This window comes from Pan troglodytes, chromosome 23, assembly GCF_028858775.2.
Source record: "Pan troglodytes isolate AG18354 chromosome 23, NHGRI_mPanTro3-v2.0_pri, whole genome shotgun sequence".
NCBI lineage: Eukaryota > Metazoa > Chordata > Mammalia > Primates > Hominidae > Pan > Pan troglodytes.
This window is the reverse complement of record NC_086016.1, coordinates 20,596,842-20,622,926: the sequence shown is the minus strand read 5'-3', so window position 1 is coordinate 20,622,926 and position 26,085 is coordinate 20,596,842. Positions and strand designations below refer to the sequence as shown.

At 47.3% G+C, this 26,085-nt stretch overlaps 1 protein-coding gene across 21 annotated transcripts in view; it reads left to right on the top strand.

The window, feature by feature from the left end:
- The window catches only part of MICAL3 (microtubule associated monooxygenase, calponin and LIM domain containing 3), a 236,512-nt gene that overhangs the window by 116,358 nt on the left and 94,069 nt on the right, over positions 1-26,085 (top strand). For 11 of the 21 annotated variants that reach the window (XM_016939653.4, XM_016939663.4, XM_016939662.4 and 8 more), the window contains exons 2-17: positions 1,413-1,750; positions 3,487-3,694; positions 5,579-5,695; positions 6,347-6,448; positions 7,328-7,483; positions 8,781-8,881; positions 11,358-11,615; positions 11,979-12,094; positions 12,928-13,054; positions 14,445-14,541; positions 16,737-16,884; positions 19,138-19,334; positions 20,910-21,022; positions 21,113-21,175; positions 22,285-22,458; positions 23,977-24,060. In XM_016939653.4, the coding sequence (XP_016795142.2) occupies positions 1,487-1,750; positions 3,487-3,694; positions 5,579-5,695; positions 6,347-6,448; positions 7,328-7,483; positions 8,781-8,881; positions 11,358-11,615; positions 11,979-12,094; positions 12,928-13,054; positions 14,445-14,541; positions 16,737-16,884; positions 19,138-19,334; positions 20,910-21,022; positions 21,113-21,175; positions 22,285-22,458; positions 23,977-24,060 (2,325 nt within the window). In that variant the 5' untranslated portion in view covers positions 1,413-1,486. The remainder of the gene's footprint in view (positions 1-1,412; positions 1,751-3,486; positions 3,695-5,578; positions 5,696-6,346; positions 6,449-7,327; positions 7,484-8,780; positions 8,882-11,357; positions 11,616-11,978; positions 12,095-12,927; positions 13,055-14,444; positions 14,542-16,736; positions 16,885-19,137; positions 19,335-20,909; positions 21,023-21,112; positions 21,176-22,284; positions 22,459-23,976; positions 24,061-26,085) is intronic. The other 10 variants (XM_016939665.4, XM_063807714.1, XM_063807712.1 and 7 more) reach the window with 1 other exon arrangement.

The following is a 26,085-nucleotide window of genomic DNA, read 5'->3' as shown; positions in this document are numbered from 1 at the left end:
TGTGCTGTCTAACCTCCTTGTCTTACACACAAGGAAACTGAGGGTTCGTGCAACAGTGCTTACCCAGAGTTGTGCAGCGGGGTCGTGCAGCTGGGGTCTGGCTGTGTGGGCTCAGCCCTGTGGTCACACTCGTCTTGTCACCCTGACCCACTCTCTACTCACTAGTTTTGTCCTTTGTCCTTTTGCCTCCCACCTTCCAATACAGTTCCAGTGGTGAGGTTTCATCAGATGTGACGCAAAAACGATTCTGCAGACTCACAGGAGCCGGTGGGTGCAGGAGTACACGCGGTGCCATCTCCCACCTCCCAGCCTCTGTCCAGCAGACTCACTGGACGTAGGTGTGCGGACATTTCCATAGGTGGAAGGCATAGATATCGTCATTTACTGCTGTTCAATTCGATTCGGGGTGAAAATGGAATGACTGTGAAGTCTCCCAACCCTGTACCTTATGCAATAGCAGGACTTCTTCAGTTCTTTTAATCCCTGCCAACTTTGACACTCCCGAACTTTCTGCTCCTTAGACTTCTGTGGTGCTGCTGGTTGGTTCTCTTCAGACCTCTCCCTACTGTTCCTCATCTTTTAAGAGGGCTCATCTTTCTCTCCCAGCCTCTTGAAGGTGGGGCCTCCTGGATCTCTTCCAGAGCCTGCGGCTCTTCTGCCCTGTGCACTCTCCTTTTGTGATCTTCCTGCTTTTGTATGCTTAGCTACTGCCCGTGTGCCAGCGACTCCCAAATCTGGATCTGCGTCCCCAGCCACTCCCTGAACTTCACATTCGTACCGACTGCCCGGTAAGCACCTCCACTTGGAGCTCACATGTGCAGGTGAGGAAGGGGCTCACTGCTCCGCTGGCACCAAGGAGTGCTTCTGTTTTTAATCCATTGGCCTGATGTCTCCGTTTAATCCGGGGCCTAAGCTGGAAACCTGGGAGTTATCCTTGCCTCTTTGATCTGTACGAGTCACTCAGGCCTGTCTGTGTCACTTTCCCATGTCCTACACCTCTTCCCTGCCTGGCTAACATTTATGCTGAGAGACTCAGCTGTCACCTCTCAGAGGCTCGCCTTCAGTGGGGACCCCCCCCCCCCCACCACCAATAGTGACTTAGATCCTCTTTCTCTGTTTCCGAGATCGCCTTGTGTCTCCCTCTCTAGTGGCACTTGGTACAGTCCATTGAGACATTCTGTGTCTGTGTTTGCCTCGTCTCCTAGACTGTCAGATCCTTGAGAGCAAGAACCATCCTGCTCACCTTTCCAGCCCCAGTGTTTCGTAGTGCCTGGAGTATTGCAGGTGTGCAGTCCACACTTACGGATGGGTGACTGCGACACTTTAGAACTCTGCTTTGAAGAGGAGTATGTCTCCTGGAGAATGTTTGTGGACAGAGAAATGCTAACCATCTTTTTCTTTCTTTTTGTCAGATTAACGTGACAGTGTCAGGTGGACCCACAGCCATCCCACCTCCCCCTCTGGGGAGTGCTGAGAGTGAGGCAGCATGGAGGAGAGGAAGCATGAGACCATGAACCCAGCTCATGTCCTCTTTGACCGGTTTGTCCAGGCCACCACCTGCAAGGGAACCCTCAAGGCGTTCCAGGAGCTCTGTGACCACCTGGAACTGAAGCCAAAGGACTACCGCTCCTTCTATCACAAGCTCAAGTCCAAGCTTAACTACTGGAAAGCCAAAGCCCTCTGGGCAAAATTGGACAAACGGGGCAGTCACAAAGACTACAAAAAGGGAAAAGCGTGCGCTAACACCAAGGTAAGCTTTGCTCCTGTTGGGCCCTGGGGTCACTGACGAGATGCCTTCTCCCTCAACAACGTCTTGCATCTCTGGCCATTCACCATACATGATCTATGAGGTCTGGGTGCCAAGAAGTTCTATGGCAAGTTGTGTGCCAGAGCCATCGACCATATCCAGGTGCCAAAGAGGAAGATTGAGTTAGAGGTAGGCTGAGTGAGAACCAGGCAAAGTCTAGCCACAACCTAGCATAGGAAATCAGGCTTCAACCCTGTTGAAATTTTGTGGATGTCTAACCTCTTTTTGTTTGACTTGCATGACCCAGACCCTGTTTTAAGCATGTTTCATGTATTTACATATTGAGCATTCAAAGTTTCAAGTATTTAAGAACAACCAAAGTCAAGTGGCACGGGAACCTTTTATTTTGCTGAAGCTCTCTTTTGAACCTCACGTGGTTCGGAGGATGCAGGTCACTTAGCAGGGACATAGCCAAGCCCTGCTGGTATCCTGTCTGAACACGGCTTTGGGGTTCTTGGCATGTCCTCTTTCCAAAGTTCCATACTGAGTAGCTGGTAAGGTATACTGTTTGCGAACTTGGCATTTGCCACAAGCTTCCAACCTCTTCCCATCCATGTTCCAAAAGTCTGTTTTGATTCATAAGCAAGGACTTTGTGAACCAAAGTATTTCTGTTGCTTTCTTCACCATGTGGAGAAATGGGGTTTCCACGAAGCAGGTAGGCCCAAGCAAAGACCTGAGTTATGCACTTGCCTTTGTCGGGGTAGGTGCGAGGAAGCGGATATGGAGAGGTACATTTCCTGCTTCCCTCCTTAGAAGAACACCTAGTGTGAGAAGTTTGGAACAAGCTAGCAGGGACACAAATTTGCAGATGACTTCATGGCTACGTTATGTTCTTTCACGAGCTTTAATTTGTGCAATAGGGGATACCTAGAGCCCCACCCCCAGTGGATTTGCATTTGGGTAGATATTCATCAGCAAAATTCAAGAACTGTAAAGGCATGAGTTTCATGAGTGAGTACTGAGGCATGACTTTCATGAGTGAGTACTGGACTCCACTAAGAACAAAACAAAAACAAAGCCAAAAGCATTGCACATTTTCCTTCCGCACACACAGAGCAAACTACTTAAGATATGTGTCCAGTCTCCTGCTCAGTACTTCTCTGGAGTGTGGATTTTCGAGATCATGTTCCTGGACGTTCAGTCTAGAAATGGGGATTTTGGAACTCTTATCAGCACACAAAACTTTGGCTCTTGAAAATTGCTTCCCGGGAATCATGTGTGTGGTAGACTCATTCCAGGAGGCTTGAGATTGCCTGGAGTGTGTATGTAGTACTGTGTATCTCTTTGGACAGAAATCTGCCTGACCTAGAAACCTTCGAAATGGTCCTCTCCTGTTGATGTAAGATTGTATTTGATTGTCATATCGTTTGTTGAGATGATGGCCACTTAAATATGCTGCAGATCAAGGGCCTTCCAGGCTGTCCAAGGTGAACAGGTGCCGAGCTTGTGTCTAGCACTGATGGTTCTGTCTTCTCCATTCATGGTGGTGATCACTAGCTCTTCTCTTAAGCCATGGCAGGTGCTCTGCTGTGACCCACGTAGGTGTGAAGGTTTCTTGGCAGTGGGGAGAATAGCCCTATTTCGGGGCTTTAGGGAGTGATGATCATACAATCATGAGACTTCTTGAGAATTGTTTGTTGGAAGTGCCGCCTGCCCTGAAAGCAGCTGTGTTTTTCAGTGTCTCATCATTGGGGCTGGCCCCTGTGGTCTCCGTACAGCCATCGACTTATCCTTACTGGGGGCCAAGGTGGTTGTTATTGAGAAACGAGATGCCTTCTCCCGCAACAACGTCTTGCATCTCTGGCCATTCACCATACATGATCTACGAGGTCTGGGTGCCAAGAAGTTCTATGGCAAGTTCTGTGCTGGAGCCATCGACCATATCAGTAAGTAAAACTAGCTTTCCTGTAAGATTCCACCCTACCCCTTGCACGCTTGTTCAGTAGAAAGAGACAGGCAGATTAGCTGAGGAATTCATATGCCACCCAATTTCTTCTAATCTCATTACTGTCTTTCTTGTAGTAAGTGCACTCATCTTGAAGTAAAAACACCTGCTATGCGGTGGTTCTATAATTTAGGACTCTTAAATGTGAGTGTATTGATAACCTGTGAAATGTGGGGTTTGGCTTGAGGATTTCTGTTAGGTCTTGGACTCTTCCTGAGCTCTTGCAGTTTGTGGGATGGGCACTGGGGCAGGCACTGGGGAAACGATGACCAGTTTGGGCCCAGACCCTCTGGTGGTCCTTCTTGCAGTGGCAGAAGTACACAGGCATGCAGCTGTCTGTGCTGTGACCTGATACATTCTCTACTAATGTAAGAACAAAGTGCTGTGGGGACACAGTCCTGGGGGGAGCCACACTTGCAGGAGGCGCAGAGCCCTGGCCTGGCCGTTAATGGCAAGGGGATAACGGCATTCCTCTGGTCAGGTGGTTCTTGTGCGGTCTGCAAGCTCTTGCTGTTCTTTTGTCACCTCTAAGCTCAGCCCGGGCCTTTGCTTTTCTGAGATCCTACCGGGTATGAATACAAGTTAATGCAATCAGCGGTGTTTGACTGTAAGTGGCCAGAAAAGCAATTCAGAACAGGCAGTGTGCGTTATGAAACTGAAAGCTTTTTATTGATTATCATTAATGCTTTCAGGAAAGCTTCATCGAGGAGCCTTTGTTCTGAGCTTCTCCAGATGTGTCCTGTAAACACAGTCAGTCATGGAACCTTTTGCTGTTTGCAGCAGCTGTGCCAATTTATCAGACGCTGGCTGGCAGTGACCACATTCCACTGGCAGAGGAAGCACTCTGCCCATCTGCTGGCTATAGTTTGTAAAGCATCTTGGGACCCACAGTTCTCTGCGAAAATACTGTGCTAGCGCAGAGCTTAACAAGTCTTTGGGAATGGGACTCAGAAGGGTGGTGGCTGTGGTAAACTGGGGAGAACAACCAAGATGACGTGAGGAGGATTTGCATTGCTCCTGGCACGTTAGTCACAGGCTCCAGTTAAGTTTGGTCTTAAGAGAGAACCAAGGGTCATTAACTCAGTGGATTTGTCTGCCTTAATTGTGGCAAGATTCATCTTAGGGTTGAGAGGGTCTTCTACCAGGGCCTAGATCTTTATCTCTGCACCTTAAGTCGCTGCCATGCCTGGTGCCTGCAGGTGCTCATGGACGTCGAATAAATCAATCAGTCTCACTATGAAAATAAGCAAGATTGTCAGTCATTCTGGCCTCAGTTTCCACAGCTATAGACCAGGAATAGGAGGGGGAATGGTAGGAGGATCTAGTTGGATTGCGATTTCCCTTCCTTGCCTTATAAGAATGTGTGATGATCAACCAGGGAATGGGCTGAAAGACACCTGTGGGCGGGGAGGTCATGCGGCAGCTCTGCATCTGACCGTGGGCTGCACCCTGTGGGTGCACATCTGCCTCCTAGCAGGATTGGAGATGCTGCCAATATGGCAGCCCCAAATTGGGAAGATGGAAAGGAACCTCCTGTAGGCCACAGTCCCATGTTGTCTCCGAGCTTTTGGTTGTTTAAAACACTGAACCCGAGAGGTGGGAGTGTCCTGTGTGTTGCTCTAGAACAGCTCTTCCGCTGGGTTATATTTGCCTTTAAGAAAGGAAGAAGTTACAGAGCGTGGCTTTGGAAGGTCTCCTGCTACAGCAGGCTTTGGGAATCTGAATGAAGGGGGCGTAGGTGGCGGGGTGGGAGCCTGAGCCGCGACACGGATGGGTACCCCCTTCTCCATGTGTTCCCATCAACGTCATCTCCGTATTCTCCCAGGTATCCGTCAGCTCCAACTAATACTTTTGAAAGTAGCCTTGATCCTAGGCATTGAAATCCACGTCAATGTGGAATTCCAAGGACTTATACAGCCTCCTGAGGACCAAGAGAATGAACGTAAGTTATACTGGAGGAGTGAAGAAGGCGTGAGAGGGTGTTGATGGGTGAGGAAGATGAGATTGAGGGAGCAAACCAAAGGCTCCTGAGGGCTGCTTCCAGAGCTAGCCAAAGCCTGTGCCTTTGGGGACTTGGCCTGGATGCAGCCTTAGATGTCGCAGGCGCACATGTGGTGGGAAGGGCCCCGTGAGCCCTCTGCAAGGCTTCTTTCCTTCTGTGGTTTGTCCCCACTGCTTTTTCTTTGTTAGACGAGAGTCTCACTCTGTCACCTAGCCTGGAGTGCAGTAGCTCAATCTTGGCTCACTGTGACCTCTGAGCAATTCTCCTGCCTAGGTCTCCAGAGTAGCTGGGATTATAGGCATGTGTCACCATGCCTGGCTAATTTTTGTATTTTAGTAGAGACAGGGTTTCACCATGCTGGCCAGGGTGGTCTCGAACTCCTGGCCTCAAGTAGTCTGCCAGCCTCTGCCTCGCATAGTGCTGGGATTAGAGGCACGAGCCACCGTGCCCAGCCTCTGTCTCCACTGCTTCTACACATAGTGTTTTTGGCCCAGGGTTTTGTGCAGTTCACATGACTGGGTATCTAGAGATGGTCCTGGCTGTGAATGTGGTCTGGGTGGTGACCCCCATTTATTTGGTTTTGGTCCACAGGGATAGGCTGGCGGGCACTGGTGCACCCCAAGACTCATCCTGTGTCAGAGTATGAATTTGAAGTGATCATCGGTGGGGATGGTCGGAGGAACACCTTGGAAGGTATTGGTCTGTGCTCCTCTGCCTGGCTCATAGCAGAGGGAAAGCTGATGCTATCCTACCCCTGGGGCGAGACTGTGCGTGACCAGCGTCCACCCTTTTGAGAGCCTGAATGTGTGCTTCCTGCCCTGATGGAATGGCAGGCCCCACCATCCTCTAGCCAGCTGGCAGTCGGGCTGCTGCTTTTATTTTATTTAATTATTTTATTTTTGAGACAGGGTCTCGTTCTTTTGCCCAGGCTGGAGTGCAGTATCATGATCACGCTCACTGCAGCCTCGATCTCCCTGGTCTCAAGCGAGCCTGCCATCTCAGCCTCCTGAGTAGCTGGGACTACAGGCGCGTGCCACCATACCCAGCTAATTTTTGTATTTTTTGTAGAGATTGGGTTTTTGCCATGTTGCATAGGCTGGTCTCAAACTCCTTGGCTCAAGCACTCTGCTCGCCTTTCCCAAGGTGTTGGGATTACAGGCGTGAACCACCTCACCTGGCCCAGGCTGCTGCTTACAGGGCACTCTTGCTGAGGCACTAGGAGACCAGCCATACCTTGAGTGGCTGGCACCTGTAGGACTTAATCTACATATTAATAAGCAGGTGCTCCCCCCACGCATCCCTTTTTTAAAGAGGAATCCCTAGTACTGAGTAATATTCTGGCCAGTCAGATTTCAAATTGTTTGTTAATGGAGACTTTGACTTCTTTCCTGATTTTCATATTCTTGGGTAGGTAAATGCCTTATTTTCATCTGCAGAAGAGCTGCCCTAACTTTCCCATCAGTTCTCATCCCTGACTTTCCCTGTTGTCTTTATCAGCACCCCCACTTTATCTGAAGTGATCTTCCTTCTCTAGCCAATGATTATCACCTCTGAAAATTTATTTCCCTCCAGGGTTTCGTCGGAAAGAATTCCGTGGCAAACTGGCCATCGCCATCACGGCAAATTTTATCAACCGAAATACAACAGCAGAAGCTAAAGTGGAAGAGATCAGTGGTGTGGCTTTTATATTCAACCAAAAATTTTTCCAGGAACTGAGGGAAGCCACAGGTTGGTGTTGATGTCTCCGGAGCCCTAGGATAGAAACTTAAATAGTCCCTGGTGGCTTTTTCTTGGGGGATTGGTGGGGTGAGTGGCCGTCGGTGTCCCTCCTGCACTGTCTGCCCCTCCTGCTCTTTTCACTCCTGTTCCTTCTTCCTAGCGCAACGCTTCCTGCAGAACTTGTCTCCTCCTCTCGTATTCTTAACCTCCTCACAGTGACTGGGCGGCTCTGGGTTTTGTTTTTTGTTTGAGACAAGGTCTCGCTCTGTTGCCCAGGCTGGAGTTCAGTGGCGTGATCTCGGCTCACTGCAGCCTCGAACTCCTGGGCTCGAGTGATCCTCCCATCTCAGCCTCCTGAGTAGCTGGGACTACAGGCAAGCGCCACCATGCCTGGCTAATTTTTCGTATTACTTGTAGAGACGGAGTTTCGCCATGTTGCCCGGGCTGCTCCCAAACTCCTGGGCTCCACCTGCCTCAGCCTCCCAAAGTGCTGGGATTACAAGCGTGAGCCACCACACCCAGCCTGAGGTTTTGTTTGTTCGTTTATTTGTTGTAAAGCATTCGTTCTGCCTCCACTAGTTCTTCCCAATGCCTGTCCTGTGCTGTGATGCTGAGGCATGCTGCTTGGTGTAGCTGCTGGCCGGTGGCTCCCTGGTTTGCTTGGGAAGCTGACTTTAGGCCTTTTAAGTATGTAGTCTTCTTCCTGAGTTCCAGCTCAGGCTTGAAGGCAAACTGTGTGTCAGATAGCGATGAGATTGTTGTATGATAGGTTTTGAATAGATCAACTTAGATATTTTGCTAAATGTGCCTTCATTCTCTTGTTTTCTAGAACTTTATTTCTTTCCATTACATCTATTTTTTAGATTAATTAAAAAGTCAGTAGTTCACTCTCTGCTTCCAGGCGTCAAGTTGTCTATCCTGTTCTTAAGAATCTAGGAGATTCCTCCAGCTTCCTTGATGACTGTCCCAAGAGGCTTAACCCGATAACTAATCCAAGCCCTCTTTAGAGGTTAGCCTCTTTTTTTTTTTTTTGCTTGTTTTGTTTTTATTCCCGTAAAAACAGTTCTGTTTACTATCAGTCATAGTTTTTAGGATTGTTTGGGGTGTTGAGTGAATACAGAGAAACAAAACTCCCTGTATTTCCATGAACTGATGATACAGGACGTGAGAATCTGGGCTTAGACACCTTTCCCTGCCTGGAGCCTCAGGCCCTTGTCTCTGTAGGCCTGTATGTAACCGTTCAGCCTGCCCTGATTCACCTTCATCTCAGCAAACTTACATGCACACGTTTGTCTTCTGGCCCCAGGTATTGACTTGGAGAACATCGTTTACTACAAAGATGACACACACTATTTCGTTATGACAGCCAAAAAGCAGAGTTTGCTGGACAAAGGAGTGATACTACATGTGAGCCACGGATTTCCTTCAAAACTCTTTCTTATTGAAGTGGTTAATATCACCAAGAGAAAGAATTGTCTGATGGGTTTTTCCTGCAAGGGAATGAAAATGAGCACTGAATGCATCTTCTGGTAACCCCTGATGTTTTCCAGTTTAGCGTGAACAACTCTTAACTATGGCTAATTTCAAATGTAAATAAAAACGGGGGGAGAATAGTGTAATGAACCCTCACGTACCTACCGTCCAGCTTTCACAGTTCTCAACACGTGGCCAGTGTTCTGTCAGTAATATTTCTGTGCACTCCTTCTTCACCACTGGATTCTTGCAAAGCAGGTTTCAGACAGCATTTCATGCATAAATACTCAGTTTAATTTTAGGTGATTTGGTTTGTGGTTATTGTGATTTCCATATCTGACTGATGATTGGTTGGTTGAAGAGTTATCTTTTGGGAGGGGGAGTGATAGAGGGAAAGGAGTTTGACCAAGAAGCAATAATTGGTGTTTATGGGAGCCTGATGCGGATTCTGGTGTCACTGCGGATACAGTTTTCAGAGGTCCAGGCAGCACTGACAGGATCAGGCTACACTTAGGCCTCTTTATGACCACAGAACAGGTCTGAGCTCCATCAAAGCCAGGTCCAGCTCAGCCTGTTTCTAGGTGACTGCATGGTGTGCCCTGAGATGATGGCCTGAAATATGAAGTCAGAAGACCACCGTGTGGATGGTCCCTGAAGGAGAGTTTTTAAAGTCTTTCCTGGTCTCACTGGTCTCAACGTGAGAATCACTGTCCCCATGCGATGAGAAAAACAGAAGCAGAGACACCAGTTGTGCTGATTCAGGCCTGTGCAGTTCCCACAAGAGACTCACAGCTGAATTTCAGGGAGTCCTTTGTCTTTGCAGGGTGATGTGAATGCAGTCACTTTAGTCTGAGCTACAGTACTACCTTATATGACAGCAGAGGGGGGAGTGAGCTGACGAGCATGTGCCGGTGGCAGAGAGCCCCCTCTTTCTACCCAGGAACCTTGCGTGTGTTTCTCAGCACAGCCATCCTGTGTGCTTTCAGGGAGAACCAGGACAAAGCTGTTTATACAGCCCACTTTTCCAAAAGCATAAGCAAGACGTATCTGGTTAGATGCTTTCTAAAATTACCTTGCTAATTATCTGGGACTACATCAGGGTTACATTGCTGTCAGTAAGAAATAGCCAGTGAAGCAGTTCGTACGCCTTGGGACAAGGTGAAGATTTAAATCTGCCACGCAGGCAGAACTGTGGTTGTCAGTCAAAATTTGATAGGAGCAGTCTAGAATGCCAAGAGACCTGGTTTACTTTGCCTTCATGTTTTTTTTTTTTTTTTAAGAGGGCAGGGGCCATGCCTTTGGTGTATGCTGTTAAATAGTAAACCCATGTGGCTACTTAGTATTGAGCAAACAGTCTTTCTAGGACCAACCTGAGTGTTTGTGTTTTGGCTTTAACATCTTGTAGTGGTGGCTGAAAGGACCATCACGGCCACTTAGAAACCGTAGGCCCCACTTTCAGAGAATAAAGACTTGGCTCAGTGTGCCAGGAACCTCCAAAACAGAAAAGGAGTTTTTCAGTCGTTTGTTCTTCTTTGTGGGTTTCTGTGGAGGCTTTCAAGTCTTACTTACTATTTTGAAAACCTCTGCTCCATTTTCAACATATTCCTTCCCAGCCTCCTGGACTACCATTGCTCCCACCTCCATGTCTTTTTGGCACTCAAGCTTTTTTGAGTTCTTCCTTTGGGTGTCATGAGTTATGCAAGGCTGAGTGTTTCACGTGGTCCCGTTTGACAAAAGCCATTTACTACCCAGAAGATAATGAAATGTCCTTTCAGTTCACAAAGTACTGTCAGGTATGTGATACTCAGAACAACCCTGAGGCAGATTGGATAAGATCAAAGAAGTAGTCATTGTTCCAAGCAAATGGAAAAGCCATGACTGTGTGTTTAGGCAGCAAGGTCTATGTTCTCTCGGGAATAATCCACCCCCCAAACCCCTCTTTTTTTTTTTTTTTTTTTTTTTTTTTTTTGAGTTGGAGTCTCACTCTGTCACCTAGGCTGGAGTGCAGTGGTGCTGTCTCAGCTCACTGCAACCTCCGCTTCCTGGGCTCAAGCAGTTCTCCTGCCTCAGCTTCCCGAGTAGCTGCGGTTACCGGCACACACCACCATGCCTGGCTGATTTTTGTATTTTTAGTACAGATGGGGTTTCATCATGTTGACCAGGCTGGTCTCGAAGTCACGTCCTCAAGTGATCTGCCCGCCTCAGCCTCCCAAAGTGCTGGGATTACAGGTGTGGGCCATTGTGCCTGGCTGCCTTTCCCCCCACCCATTTTAATGGTATAAAAGTTTTGGTTTTGGAATGTGGAGTCACTTTAGGGGGAAGAAGAAGCTGTGGCCCTGGGTTGTGTAACATGGTTCTGGCCGAGTGCCAGAGCTTCTCCATCCCTACCCTCCTCTTTCTCTGGAGATAGGACTACGCCGACACAGAGCTCCTGCTTTCCCGAGAAAACGTGGACCAGGAAGCTCTGCTCAGCTATGCCAGGGAGGCGGCAGACTTCTCTACCCAGCAGCAGCTGCCGTCTCTGGATTTTGCCATCAATCACTATGGGCAGCCCGATGTGGCCATGTTTGACTTCACTTGTATGTATGCCTCCGAGAACGCCGCCTTGGTGCGGGAGCAGAACGGACACCAGTTACTAGTGGCTCTGGTCGGGGACAGCCTCCTAGAGGTGAGTGCTAAGCATGGCAGCACTCTGTGGTAGGGGCAGGAATAATTAGGAGTGAATCTGGGCATCCTGGGTCTTGGAATGAGCGTCTGCAGTGTTGTACAGCACAGGTAAACTCCCTGCAGGAGTCACACCAGGAAGTAGGGGAGGGCTACAGGCCACTGGGAGCCCAGGACTATTAAGTATGAGTGGAAATTCTGCCCCTTTTTGACTTGCTCCTTGCCAATCTGGGAAGGAGAGCAATTTGTTATTGAAACAGTTGCCAAACACTACTGTCGACAGCAAACTCTTTGTTCCTTAGTTTATTTTTCCCATTTTGAAAGGTGTGATATTTTTTAATTATTTGTTTTATGTCTTTATCTACAGCCTTTCTGGCCAATGGGAACAGGAATAGCCCGGGGCTTTCTAGCTGCTATGGACTCTGCCTGGATGGTCCGAAGCTGGTCTCTAGGAACGAGCCCTTTGGAAGTGCTGGCAGAGAGGTAATGGGAAGTAACCCGGGGTTCCTTTCATGAGAAAACTGGGAAGAAGGAGTGGTTTACTCTTCAGGGAGAGTACAAGTTCTTCCTTCTTCTTTCTCTGCCTTCTTAATTAAAGATGTTTTCATATGGAAAAGAGGAAAGGCAAGATAGGATTTCATAAAATCATAGAAACCTAAAGATGAGTCTCCTAGACTAAGTCTTCTCTTACTCCTTTCCAAGATAAATTTCTTACTGACAGAGAAGAAATTAAAAGTAGCTTTGAATTCAGAGGAAAATGCCAAACTGCTTATAAGTGTTTCTCAAACCCCTAAATGGGATATTTTGAAGCAGATTTTTGCAAATGCAATAAAAATCCTGTGATTTGCTTTCTGATAAAGAACTAATGCCTTAACCAGAAGAATTAGAGAGACAAGATTTCCCAGATGAAATTGGGAGTTGATATCATCTTATTTTGTCTCTTATTTAAGGTATTCTGACTAAATATAGTGATAATTCTTTTTTGTGTTGATTTTCTTTAAAATTGAAGTAAATATTGGGATGCTTGAAAAAATAAGAGTAAATGTGTGGCCTTTTGAGTTGGAGGCAGCATCTGTGGGCGCTCACAGTTTTGTGCCTGCTCTCCCTCCTTGGCTCTTACCCGGTCGGTTCCTGTGGGATCACTGCGGGTGGGTGTGGGGAGCAGGGGCTGACGTAGGACTCAAGAAGACTGGTCAAGGATGAGGATTTGTCAGGCATGTCAGGTGACTTGCTGCGCTGTCAGAACAATCATGAAACGAGAGGGGGATGTTCATGGTGCTGGTCCCAACTCTGAGTATATTGTTGTGTTATTGCAGGGAAAGTATTTACAGGTTACTGCCTCAGACCACCCCTGAGAATGTGAGTAAGAACTTCAGCCAGTACAGTATTGACCCTGTCACTCGGTATCCCAATATCAACGTCAACTTCCTCCGGCCAAGCCAGGTAAGACCTTCTTGTCAGTATTTACATCTGGGCCCATCTGCAGGACCGATGAGAATTCTGATCTGTTGAGATGCGTGCACCTATTAATACCACACATACAAGGATACTTATTTAGTCATCCAGGTAGATGTCTCTCTGAATTGGTAGAAATAGATAGTATTTTCCATCAACAGATTGAGAGCTAAGGCATAGAGTTGTTAAATGACTTAGAGAAAATCAAACGTGATAGGAATCCAGGCCTTTATGCCACGTCTTCTAATTCAAATTCTTACTTTAGGGAAGAGCACTTGCCCCTTAGTGAGGAGAGGTAACTTCCACCTGTGTTGTTGCTGCTGGTCATGTGTGACTTACATTGTCTGAACCTCAATTTCTTTACCTGAAAAATGGGAATAATAATCCCTGACTACTCACAGGATTATTGTGAGGACAAAAGAGATTGTTCACTTGAAAGAATTTGTTCTAGTGTAATGTTTTTTTTTTTTTTTTTTTTTTTTTTTTGAGATGGAATCTCGCTCTGTCACCCAGGCTGGAGTGTGGTGGCACGATCTTGGCTCACTGCAGCCTCCACTTCCTGGGTTCAAGTGATTCTCCTGCCTCAGCCTCCCGAGTAGCTGGGATTACAGGCACCCACCTCCACGCCTGGCTAATTTTTGTATTTTTAGTAGAGATGGGGTTTCACTGTGTTGGTCAGGCTGGTCTTGAACTCCTGACCTTGTGATCTGCCCACCGCGCCTGGCCCCTAGTGTAATTTTCTGTTCACCTTCTACTTGAAGTTTATACCTTTAGGCCTTCTGTTAAGAGGCAGCATTATTAGTAGTCCAACCGAGACTCTTAGAGGGACCTCCATGACCGAGTAACTAATTTTTTCTCTTTTTTCTTTTTTCTTTTTTTTTTTTTTTGAGACAGAGTCTTGCTTTGTTGCCCAGGCTCTCTGGGGTGTGGTGGCACTATCTCAGCTCACTGAAGCTTTGACTTCCTGGTCTCAAGGGATCCTCCCACTTCAGCCTCCCAAGTAGCTGGGACTACAGCTAATTTTTAAATTTTTTGTAGAGACGAGGCCTCCCTGTGTTTCCCAGACTGGTCTCAAACTCCTAGCCTTAAGCCATCTGCTGGCCTCGGCCTCCCCAACTATAGGGATTATAGGTGTGAGCCACCGCACCCGGCCCTGTGTAGCTGATTTCTAGCACAAAGTCCCACAGTTAAAATGTGTTTGTTTTTCTCAAACCCCACCTTATTTCATAAAAGATTTAAAGGTCATCATCCTAACTTCTGTCTGAACTTTGCCCAGCCTTCTATCCCAGACTTTCCTTTCAGCCATTCTGCTCTTAGGTAGGAATTTGTTACTTGATATTTGATTTTCTTTCTGTTTGACTTTGTAAATTTCTGCCAGGTGCGCCATTTATATGATACTGGCGAAACAAAAGATATTCACCTGGAAATGGAGAGCCTGGTGAATTCCCGAACCACCCCCAAATTGACTCGCAATGGTGAGTTCTGGTGGTGGCTTTTTAAAATGCAGGCAGCCCCTTCAGAGAAGTCTGTACTTATTCCCTGAGCCACAAGGTGCGGTCCGAGGCAGTGGCTGAAGTACTGTCTGAGACAGTGGCTCTTAACCCAGGGTGATTTTGCCCTCCGGGGGATACTTGGTAGTTGTCTGGGGACATTTTTGATTGTCATGATTGGGAGTGGGTACTCCTGGCCTCGAGTGGGCAGGAGCCAGGGATGCTGCTAAACATCCTGCAATGCACAAGACGGGTCTCCACCACACAGAATTACCTTGGCCTGAGGTGTTATGAGAGCACAGAGAGAAACCAGATACAGACGCTGGGTAGAGGGGAGAGAGGGAGAGAGTGTGAGAGCTAAGGTTTTGGGAGAAGACTCTGTGGAAAAAGTCTTTGGCTGGGTCCTGCAATATAGCCAGGATTCAGTGACAGGTGAGGACCACTCCAGATTTTGTATGTATTGAAGGCCCTGAATACTTTTTTGAAAGAGAATGACATGAGCACACCTGGTCAGCCACACATGAGAGGGGATGGAGGAGGGAAGTACTAGAGGCAGGGAGACCAGGTAGAAAGACCTCGCCATAGTCAGGCTGAAGGTGGTGGAGGCCCAGATCTGGGCCTGATGCTGGGGATGAAGACGGGAGGAGGCAGTGGAGGAGACCTCAGACTTTGGGCCAGGTGCAACTGGGTCCCAGGCCAAGCTTTACTGCTGGTGAATTGTGCGGCCTCGAAGAGGTGATTGAATAGCTCTGAACTTCGATTTCCTTGTCTGTGAAGTGGGGGCAGCAGTGTCTACCTCACATTGTGATCATGAGTGCCGGGCCTGTGGTGGATGGTCATTGCCATCGTTGGTTATGTGAGAGAGAATGGTAAAGAGGTGAAGTTGATGGGCAGGGGCAGTTGATCGCCTTGTGGGGCAAGAGGTAGGTGTTTGTAGATGGTGCTACATCAGCGTAGGCAAGGCAGAGGGAGGGCTGAGAGGGTTGAGAGGTTTGAGTCATTTGGACATTGTGAATTTGACGTGCCATTGGGATGCCAGGGTGGATGTGAGGACCAGCAGGCAGTTGGAAACATTTGCATTTTTCTCCACTGGAGCGTCTTCTCTTTGAAAGCAGAGAGTGTATCTTTATTCACTGTTTTTATTTTACAGCATGGAATATTGAAGTTGCCTGTTACATATTGGATGGTTGGATATACACATAGGAGACAGATCTGAGTAAAAGCTCATTTCTGAGCCAAGAGATGGCACCAGAAGGTGGTTTTATGTGTTATCGCAGAATACGTTTTCATGGCGAAAAACCTAAATGAAACAGGATTTTCATGATACTTGGTTTTTAGCTTATGTTCACAAATTACTAAATGACTTAGTACAAACTTCAGTTGCCCTCGGTAAGGGAACAGACTTTCTTGGATATAAATAGTTCATAGATTCTCTTGAATGGCCGATATCAGAGCTCTTCTGATGTGATTAATAATAGGATTTTTAAAGAGGCTGTTCAGGTTTTAGAAGACGTTTCAATGAACTGTAAAAAGCATCCCAGCACATGTGTTTGCCTATTCAGTTTCTCAGGGTTGAGAATTCATAGTACAAGGTGCCAAGCTCTGTTCGGGGACTGTCTGGTCTGGGGCCCCAGCGTTGTCAGCGGAGCCCTGCAGGGCTTCTTCTCTTGGCAAGTTATGCAGTGCCTTGGAAGTGCAAGGGCAAGGCCTGGGTGCTTTGGGTTGAACGTGCCACCCTATAGAATGGAGCCTTTTCTCCTCTCCTCTTCCCAGTGTTACTTTGGAGGGGGTAGGCTTCCTCAGCTAGGTGCCAGCGACTGTCCGGGAACTCAGAGCTGCTGTAAGCCAGGCTGGCCACACAGTAGGTGGCGTTCCTCCACCTCAGTGCCATGGGGACAGCAGGTTGTGGCTGTCAGGCTGTGGTCCCTCAGGGTACTGGGGGGTGGACGTTGACCTTAGAGTCTGGATAAACTAGTAGTTTCTTTTCTTAGAATTCACTGTCATGATACCATTTGCATAACCTTATTCCTCACTGTTTTCTTTGCATGGAAACTAGTGTTGACTGTTTCGTCCCTACCCTCAGTAATTTTTCAAAGTGGACATGTGTCCTGCAAAGAGGATTCTCTGTCAGCATTACCAGGTGACCACACCTCCAATAATAATGTGTTTTGTTGTTTTAGAGTCTGTAGCTCGTTCAAGCAAACTGCTGGGTTGGTGCCAGAGGCAGACAGATGGCTATGCAGGGGTAAACGTGACAGATCTCACCATGTCCTGGAAAAGTGGCTTGGCCCTTTGTGCAATTATCCATAGATACCGCCCTGACCTGATGTAAGTTGTGATCAAACTTTGTGTTTTTTTATACTCCTCAAGGATCTCAGACCACTCTGCTATCAAGTAACATTTTGTCCTTTTTCCTAGAATGAGGTACATAGTAAGATACTTTCTCTAGAAGGCAGTGATTTTGATTTCACTATATTTGAAACTCTGTATGTTATGTATTATATAGCTCAACCCAGGAATGATTTTTATTTTTGTTTTTTTCCAATTTTTTTTTTGTGCTCCTGTAGCTGAGTTTTAAAAATCACAACACTCATAAGTTAAAAACTGGTTTTGACACCCACCTGGGCCTGTTAGCTTCCCACAAAGGAAAACCGTTTATTGGCCCTGGTTGAACTCTTCATTTCGGCCAGCTATCTCTCAAATTCTGTGGGTCACAAGGGAAACTTGGCTAGAACATTTGGCCAGCTCAAGGCAAATGTGTCACTACTAACAAAGCAAAACATCATGAACAGTTGACCAATTTATGATGGTTCATTGGTATTTTCTCTGTGTTAAAGACTGCGTTTTTTACAGACATACTCTGTTGTCCTACCCACCTATCCCAGTGACATCTCCTTTGGCCATTCTCCACTCACCTGTCTACAGAATCAGAGTTCTAGGGTGACCCCGGGTCAGCTGCGGGGACCAGCACACCCAGGTTCCCCCATCGGCATTTGTTACCACGGAAGCCAAACAGAAGGATTCAGAAGCAGAGCATGTTGCATTATTTTGGTTTCCTGTCCTTTTCATCATTAGGTCCACTTAAGGGGCCAATTTCTGTTTGTTTTGTTTAATGATTGCTTAAGGAATCCTACAAGATATAGTTGCTGTTTATATGATGGTTATAAACTGACGAGGCAAGAGCTGGTAAAAATAGCCTTGTGCAGTGTGGATTACAAATGGGGATTTCTGGTGTGCTTGGATGGAGGTAAGTGACCTCTGGTGCTCCTGTCACTTAGCTCACCCAGAAGTTGATAGCAAGTAAGTAAAAATAGGGCTTATTCACTCCTGCCAAAGAAAGGGGGTGGGGCAAGGAAGAGCAGCTTGGGAAAGACTGTGATCAGTGGCAGAGGATGGGCAGGTGAGTCAGCTCTGTTCCAAAGGGAACAGGCAGAAGTGGTTGAGGGAGCCTAGCAGGTGGGGGTGGAGGGGCGCCTGGAGAAGGTTAGGGGACCGTCTTCTAGGAAGGCAAAGCAGCACAGGGACAGCGCGGCACTGTTCAGCAGCAGTGAGGTCATAGTTTCAGAGGCTGAACCTACGGTGAGGAGGAGTTTGAGAAAATGGAAAATGCTGTGGGATCCTAGATTAACACAGAATTAAGGGCTGCTGGGTTAACCTGAAGTCATGTAAAGAAGAATGCGATCAGTCTTCTGAAAAGCAAGAGGCTTAAACCCAGTAGGAAATGGCCATTAATCTAAGTAGGAAACTTAGCAATGGAAAAATTTTTTGAGGAGGATTTTGGAATTTCCCCTCCAGGAGAAGGCTAAGATTGATCAGAGCTGATTTAGTACCTTAACAGCTTGTCAGGTCTAAGGGCCATGGTGGGTGATAGTCCCAGGCCTGTAGGAGCAATCTGATCCAAGTGGGAGATGTATCATGTTTTGACATTAGTTTAATGTGGATGGGCCATACACAAGGATCAAGATATATTAAAGATAGTTCCTATTATTTTTTATTTTTATTTTTAGAGACAGGTCCCGCCCTATTTCCCAGGATAGAGGGCAGTGGCACAGTCATAGCTCATTGCAACCTTGAACTTGCGGGCTCAAGTGATTCTCCTGCCTCAGCCTCCCAAGTAGCTAGGACTGTAGGCATATGCCGCCATGCCTAGCTAATTTTTAATTTGAATTAAATTTTTAATTTAAATTGAACTCCTGGGCTCAAGCAATTCTCCTGCCTTACCCTTCCAAAGTGTTGGGATCACAGGTGTGAACCACTGTGCCCAGCCAGTCCCTATTCTCGAGCTCACATTTTAGTAGTAAATTTGTGTTACTAGAAAAATGAGAGTCGTTTTTTGACTTTCTCCCTTTTTTTTTCTTTGGTGGGTAGACCTTTAATCACTTCCTGAGGTTGCTTTGCTTTTCCTCAGTAAAAAGAAAAAGAACGAGGTGAGATAAGACAGGTTTGCTCTCAGATGTCAGCGATGCACAGCACCCTGGATTTTAGCTGAAAACGGAGAAAGGACGATGACTCCAGGATACTGCATTTCTGTTTAAGGACAGTCAACCTATCTTGATATGTTTTCCTTGTCCTGTTTCTCAGAGATTTTGATTCTTTGGATGAGCAAAATGTGGAGAAGAATAACCAACTGGCCTTTGACATTGCTGAGAAGGAATTGGGCATTTCTCCCATCATGACAGGCAAAGAAATGGCCTCCGTGGGGGAGCCTGATAAGCTGTCCATGGTGATGTACCTGACTCAGTTCTACGAGATGTTTAAGGACTCCCTCCCCTCTAGCGGTAAGGCCTGGGAGGAGCTGCTTTGCGGCCCCCTGCTGCTGTGCTGTGGCCCGGCTGTTCTTCCTTCCGACTGTCCCGCAGCAGTGCCACCAAACACAAAGTTACTCTGTGTTTTTACCAGTTAGCTGTCAGGGAAATCTCTGGAGCTTTGCTTCATTATTTCTCCCTTCTCTAGTAGTGTGTTCTCAACCCCTCCTTTCTTTCTCACTGCATTTATAAAAATGCAGAAATCGTTCCTGTGCCGTCTTTTTCCGTGACCACCACCTTCTAGTGCTCGTGCTCTCAGAGCCAGCCTTTATGAAGAAGTGGTTTGTGCTTGTGGCCTCTGCTTCTGCACGGCCCAAACTTTGTAACGGGTTATAATCCGGCTTCTCTTCATACCGCGCTACTGCAGCTGTTCCCCAGTGAGGAGGATTCCCACCTCATACTCTTTTCTCAGTTCCCATCTCTCATGCACTTGCTTTTCTGCATTGTTGAGCACCGGAGAACGATGTCCCTTTTCATGGAATTATCTTGTCTCCTCTGTGTCTTGTTCCCCTTCTTTCTCCTGTCACTGTGCATTCTCTGGCTTCTTTCTACTCCTACTTGTCAGCACTTCCCAAAAATCTTCGCTTGGCTCTCAGCTTGCTGCCTCAGGCTCTCATAGTGCTACAAAAAATATTCCTGTTGTCATTAATTGTCCCTTAGAGTAAGTGTAGGTTGAGGCTAGAGTGTTGGCTGTGAGGTCTGACCTGGATTTACAGTATCCCAGGCTTCCACTTGGCCTTAGGCAAGTTATTCAGTTTTCCTGTGTCTCACTTTCCGTCAACCTATCTTGTAAAATGGGGTAACGGGTGTAAAATGGGGATAATATGTATAATTACATTGTGATGTGCCAAGAAGGATGTTTGGCCAGTGGAAGTACTTAATAAATGTTAGTGATTTACTATGAATTAATGACTATTTTAAAAATTGCTGTTGTTACTAATGAAACATTGAAATCCAAAAAGCTTGTGTTACCACCCTCCAGTGCTTTCCAGCCCATATATTCTTGTAAGGATCTGTGGCTTTTCCTGGTTAGCCATGCCGTTCTTACAACAGAAAGCCACAGCTCTAACATCGACGTACCCATTCAGTGCCACCCCCATCTGTGTGCAGCTCAGAGTGTGGCATCTGCATACACTAAAACCAGGAACCCTGAGTTCATCGCCTCTCTGCTTTTCTCTCTCCCTCCCTCTCTCTCTGTCCTGAAATTTTTGTCACAAAAACGAGCCTTCAGCATTCTGCTGTAACTAACAATCACAGCCAGCTTCCAACTTTTGAAAAGCAAAAGTGCAGGTTTTGGTAACTGTAGTAGATTGGGAAGAAGAGTCATTTTTGTTTATGTGGATGAACAAAAGAAGGCTCAATGTCCATACCCAAGTATGCATTTCCTCCGTGGCATTTCCTACTGAGACCACATGCTTGTCATGAAGCTGGTGAACCTTTAGAGCCTTCTGAGGCTCTGCGAACCATCCACGAGGGAGAGTAGTTTTGGTCAGGATTTTGCGGCGCCCTCAAGGGCTGTGCTTGAACATCACTGGTTTCTATTCCCAGATACCTTAGACCTAAATGCCGAAGAGAAAGCAGTCCTGATAGCCAGCACCAGATCCCCTATCTCCTTCCTAAGCAAACTTGGCCAGACCATCTCTCGGAAGCGTTCTCCCAAGGTATGTGGAGGAGTCTCTTGATTGGCTGCAAAGCTAATGGCAAGGTATGTATGGCTAGAATAATGCAGTTTCCCTCCTCCCTTGGTACAGGATAAAAAGGAAAAGGACTTGGATGGTGCTGGGAAGAGGAGAAAGACCAGTCAATCAGAGGAGGTGAGATTCACTTGGGGAATTGCTAGAATGGTCATGTGGAATCGCCCCTTTTGGTTAAAATTCTTCATTTCCACATTGGTATTGCTAGGTCTTTTCATATTCATCCTTTATGAGAATTTCTGTTGGGCTTTTTCTTTTCTTTTTTTTCTTTTCTTTTCTTTTTTTTTTTTTTTGAGACAAGAGTCTTGCTCCATTGCCCAGGCTGGAGTATAGTGGCGCGATCTGGGCTCACTGCAACCTCCACTTCCTGGATTTGGGTTCAAGCAATTCTCCTGCCTCAGCCTCCCAAGTAGCTGGGATTACAGGCATGTGCCACCACACCCAGCTAATTTTTGTAATTTTTTTTTTTTTTTTTTGAGACAGAGTCTGGCTCTGTTACCCAGGCTGGAGTGCAGTAGTGCAATCTCGGCTCACTGCAACCTGCACCTCCAGGGTTCAAGCGATTCTCATGCCTCAGCCTCCCAAGTAGCTGGGATTACAGGTGTGCATCACCATGTCCTGCTAATTTTTGTATTTTTAGTAGAGACGGATTTTCACCATGCTGGCCAGGCTGGTCTCGAACTCCTGACCTCAAGTGATCCGCCCACCTTGGCCTCCCAAAGTGCTGGGATTATAGGCATGAGCTACCACACCCGGCCAAATTGTTCTAATTTTTTAGTAGAGATGGGGTTTTACCGTGTTGTCCAGGCTGGTCTCAAACTCCTGGCCTCAAGTGATCCACCCATCTTGGCCTCCCAAAGTCCTGGGATTACAGGTGTGAGCCACCATGCCTGGCCTCTCTGGTTTTTTCTGTGGATGTTTGCCTTTGTTTAATTTTCCAGAGCACACCAGGGATGCACACATGTGCACCAGGGCCTCCTTGTCTCTTTGGATCACACATGTGTTCGAGGGCAGTGGCTTCCTGGAATGTGGCAGTACCAGCACAGGTCCCAGTACTCTTTATACGGGCCTACCTCCAGGCTTGCTGTCTCCGTGTGGACACGGGAACCTTGAGAGCTGAGCCAGTCCACCAGCCCCCATGCCAGGTCCTGAGTGCACTTCTGTGAGGGAGGGGCATGGGGGGAGCCTCCTGTCACAGCGCCGGGTTCTTTGGGGTTGGCATTGACCAGGAGGAAGCTCCTCGGGGCCACAGAGGAGAAAGACCGACCCTGGTGAGCACTCTGACAGACAGGAGGATGGACGTTGCCGTTGGGAACCAAAACAAAGTGAAGTACATGGCGACCCAGCTGCTGGCCAAATTTGAAGAGAATGCGCCCGCACAGTCCATCGGCATACGGAGACAGGTAAGCCCAACCCGTGCCCTGCCCACACCGATTTGGTCAGATCACACAAGAAGGGGGGATCTTTTCCATCCATTGAGATGGGCTGTGTCACAGACCCCGGCATTCGTGGGCTGGCATCTGGCTTTCCCTCGCCTGACTGCAGCAAAGAAGAGCCCTGTATATGCTTGCTTCAGGCTCTGAGGGTTGCTCCGTCCTCAGTGTTCAGGCCTGAGGTGTCCACTGACAAGAATCAGCAGAGGGATCTAAAAAAATCTGTATTCATATACCTGTACATCTGTACACGTTTGCAGACATATTTAAATTCTAGAGAAGTACACACTTACTGAGGAAAATGCTGAAAAGTACAGTAAAGGTAATTAAGCCATCTGTAATTCTATTAATTAATATTTTCCTGCCCTTCTTTCTGGTGTTTTTTTCAGTGTATTCTTGTTTTTGTAGATGAGGTCATTCTTAACATATACTTTTCGATTCTCCTTTTTTCATTTAACCGTAGGCATTCCCATGTTGTTCCTGACTCTTTACAAGCACCTTCTGGAATGTATGGGCATCAGGCTTCTCTTAGCTGTTGCTCTAGTGTTGGATGTTCAAGTTGTTTCTCATCTTTGGATAAACGTTCTTATGATAAAGCTTCTTTTGTGTGTTGCAGCTGTTTCCCGGGATATTTTCCTAGGAATATGAGCATTGAGCGCTAAGCAGCACTCCCACATGCCATGCATGCGAGTGCATGGCAGCAGCTTGTGGCTTGGGGTGTCTTGGTTAGGGCGTGTCTCTCCCCTTGCTTGTCTAAAAGTCACTCTGACTTCTTACAAGAGGCGGGGCTGGGATTTTGAAGATTCGCACTGAAAGTGTCTCATAAATCTCAATGATAACTGGAGAGAGCAGCCGGAGGGCAGGGCTGCTTCTCTGAATTTCTCTTCTCTCTCTCCGTCTTTTCCATGCCCATCAGCCATTCTTCCTATGGACCAGATGGGTGGGAGCAGCTTTGCTTGGAGTCTGGCCATAATTAACTACCTCCCACATCTAGTCTTTGCACGCCAGTCTTTTCATGCTATGGCTCACAGAAAAGGTGGTGATATTCATTGATAAACAGTTGTGGTTGTCTGGAGGCTCTGGCAGCCCCAGGCGCCCCTACCTTGGGAAGGCTGCAATGCTGTCCGTTAGAGGAAGGTTGCCTCTGAGAGAAGGCTGCTTTCCTCATGTTGGATGGGCATAGTAGTTTTCCAAATCAGAATTAGTGGCTTAGACTCAGGGAACATTTAGCTTGGAAAAGAGATGATGCGTATTACAGCTTCTGTTTTCCTTTTTCTGTTCTTTTGCATTTGCTTTTGGTTTGGGGGAGGCTGTTAGCTTTGCTTTAGAAGTGTAACTTTCTAAGAATGAATCCCCGTCTTCCCCACAGTTCACAGATATGGGGCTGTCGCCTGTGAGTTCTTTCTGTTCTTCTCCCACCTTAATGTATTTTTATTTTGTTTTGTCTCCATGTCCTGTCCCCACCCACACTTGGCCTGTGTGTCCCAGCTGACACAAGAGCGTGGGGCCAGCCAGCCGTCCTGCTGCCTGCCTGGGCAGGTTCGCCCTGCCCCCACCCCCCGGTGGAAACAGGTAAAGGAACTGCCAGGGCCAGGATGGGTGCTGTCTCTCCAGGCCTTCCTACCCCTCCTCCTGAGCCAGCCAGGGTTCAGGCCTGTGCTCTGGACTCCTAGCTCATGAGGGCAGGAAATCTCTGCTCATTCGAGTAGTAGCTCTGGGAAAACATTGAACAGGCAGTGCTGATTGATTGCATGATTTGTGTAACTCCTGGGGATTTGAGAAAGTTAAAAGGGAGACTGTTGATTTGGTTTGAAACTCGCTGAAGCTGTGTGGTAGGTGGCTCACCCAAGGGTACCCGCGCTCTTGGGTTTGCTGTTGTCACATTTGTCTCAAGTTGACTTTTTTCTAGCATGTTTCCTTGTGACCTTGGGAGAGAGAATTCTGAGTATGTCAGGCCTGAGAGTTGGGGTGTAGAGCCTTTTACATTAAATAGGAGAATGTTATCCAGGAAAATAGTCTGGAACTATGAGTTTGTGTTTGTTTTAAATCCTGGATGAAGGTATTCCTGGACATTTTCTTAGTGTTTTCTCTACATTTAAATTAATGTTTTTGGAAATTTTCACTAAAACCTTGGCAGGATCTCCTGGAAAACTGCTTATCCTAAGTAGTACAGAATAGGGCAGGTGATGGCACGCGCTTTCTAAGAGAAAACCCAGCAGAGGAATTGGGAGCCCCAGCTGCGTTTCCTCTGTGTCACAGCTGAGCAAGTCCCTGCTCTCGAGTGGAGCCAGGGTTGGCTACCTCGTTGTCCGATATCATTTAGGTGTGCTGAGATACTGAGAGGGCCATGAGCTGGCCCTGGATGCCGTCAGTGCCTTCCGTAGTCGGTCTCCCCAGCCTCCTGTGCTGTAAAGTGAGTTTATTGTTAGGAGATACTGAGGAGTGGTGAGTTGGGTTTTATTTAAATTACTTACATTCAGGCAAAAATGTTCCTTTCTAACCATTCTTTGATAATATAGCACATTAAAGGCAGGGCCCAAAAGGCTGAGATGGAATTTTGGGAGCAGTGTCCAAACTCACAACAGAAGGCGAATTCACTCTTTCTCTGTGCATGAGGGAGGTCTTCTGAAAAATGTAATTGGAAGTTTACTTGCATTTTATTTTCTTAACCTTTGCCTTGATGTCTAGGTGGAAGATATGATTTGAAAGATGATGCTTAGTTGAGGATCTGTTGCAGGGGAAAGTGAACTCCAAATTGGATTCCAAAACCTCTTACAGTATTCATAACGGGTGCCTGAGGTGGGAGGAGCAGAGGGAGAGGGAGGTCAGGAGTGACATAGGCGAGTGGGGGAACAGGTGGTTGTGGCTGGAATGGCACTGAGGGACCGCCAGAAGCACTCTCCCTGGAGAATGTTGGTAGTCCCTGCCAGCGCAGCTTGTCACCTGAGTCGGTATGGTCATGGTGGAGTAGGAGACTGGCAGGCTCTGTGGGCAGTGGAATAGAACCATGAAAGTCAAACGCAGGTTCTGTGGGATGGGCACTGGAGATTACAGTTGGAGACAGTAGCTGGGCAGATGTATAAATGAGACTTGATTGGTGAGAAATCGTTAGCGGTGAGAACCCCATTAGGTTCTTTGGTACAGGGGATATCCAATAGGGATTTGCGAATTTACCAGGTGGCAGGGAGATAGCACTGTGAACCAGAACTCACAGTTCTTACGTCCATGTGAAATGTATAGTATTCACATAGAACTTTCTCAGCTCTAAATCATGCATTTGGGCCTTCTAAATTTATCTCCTGAAAGAGAGTTGGAGTTGCAGTGCCAGATACTTGCAGAAGCCTGGGACAGAGGAACTCCAGTGGTACCCAGGCCCTGTGTCTGATGCCTCCCATGGCTGGCCCTCCGCATCTCCCTTCAGGAAGCAGGGCTGACTGGCAGCATCCCATTGTGACTCATGGTGCTTCTCTGGAGGTGGTTCAGAGGCAGGCGGGCATTGCCTGGCAGGACAGTGATAGCTGAGTTGACAGAAGGGCCCGCTTCAGCCTAGGTCATCATATGGAAGAGGGAAAATAATAGCAGCTCAGCCTGCCAGTG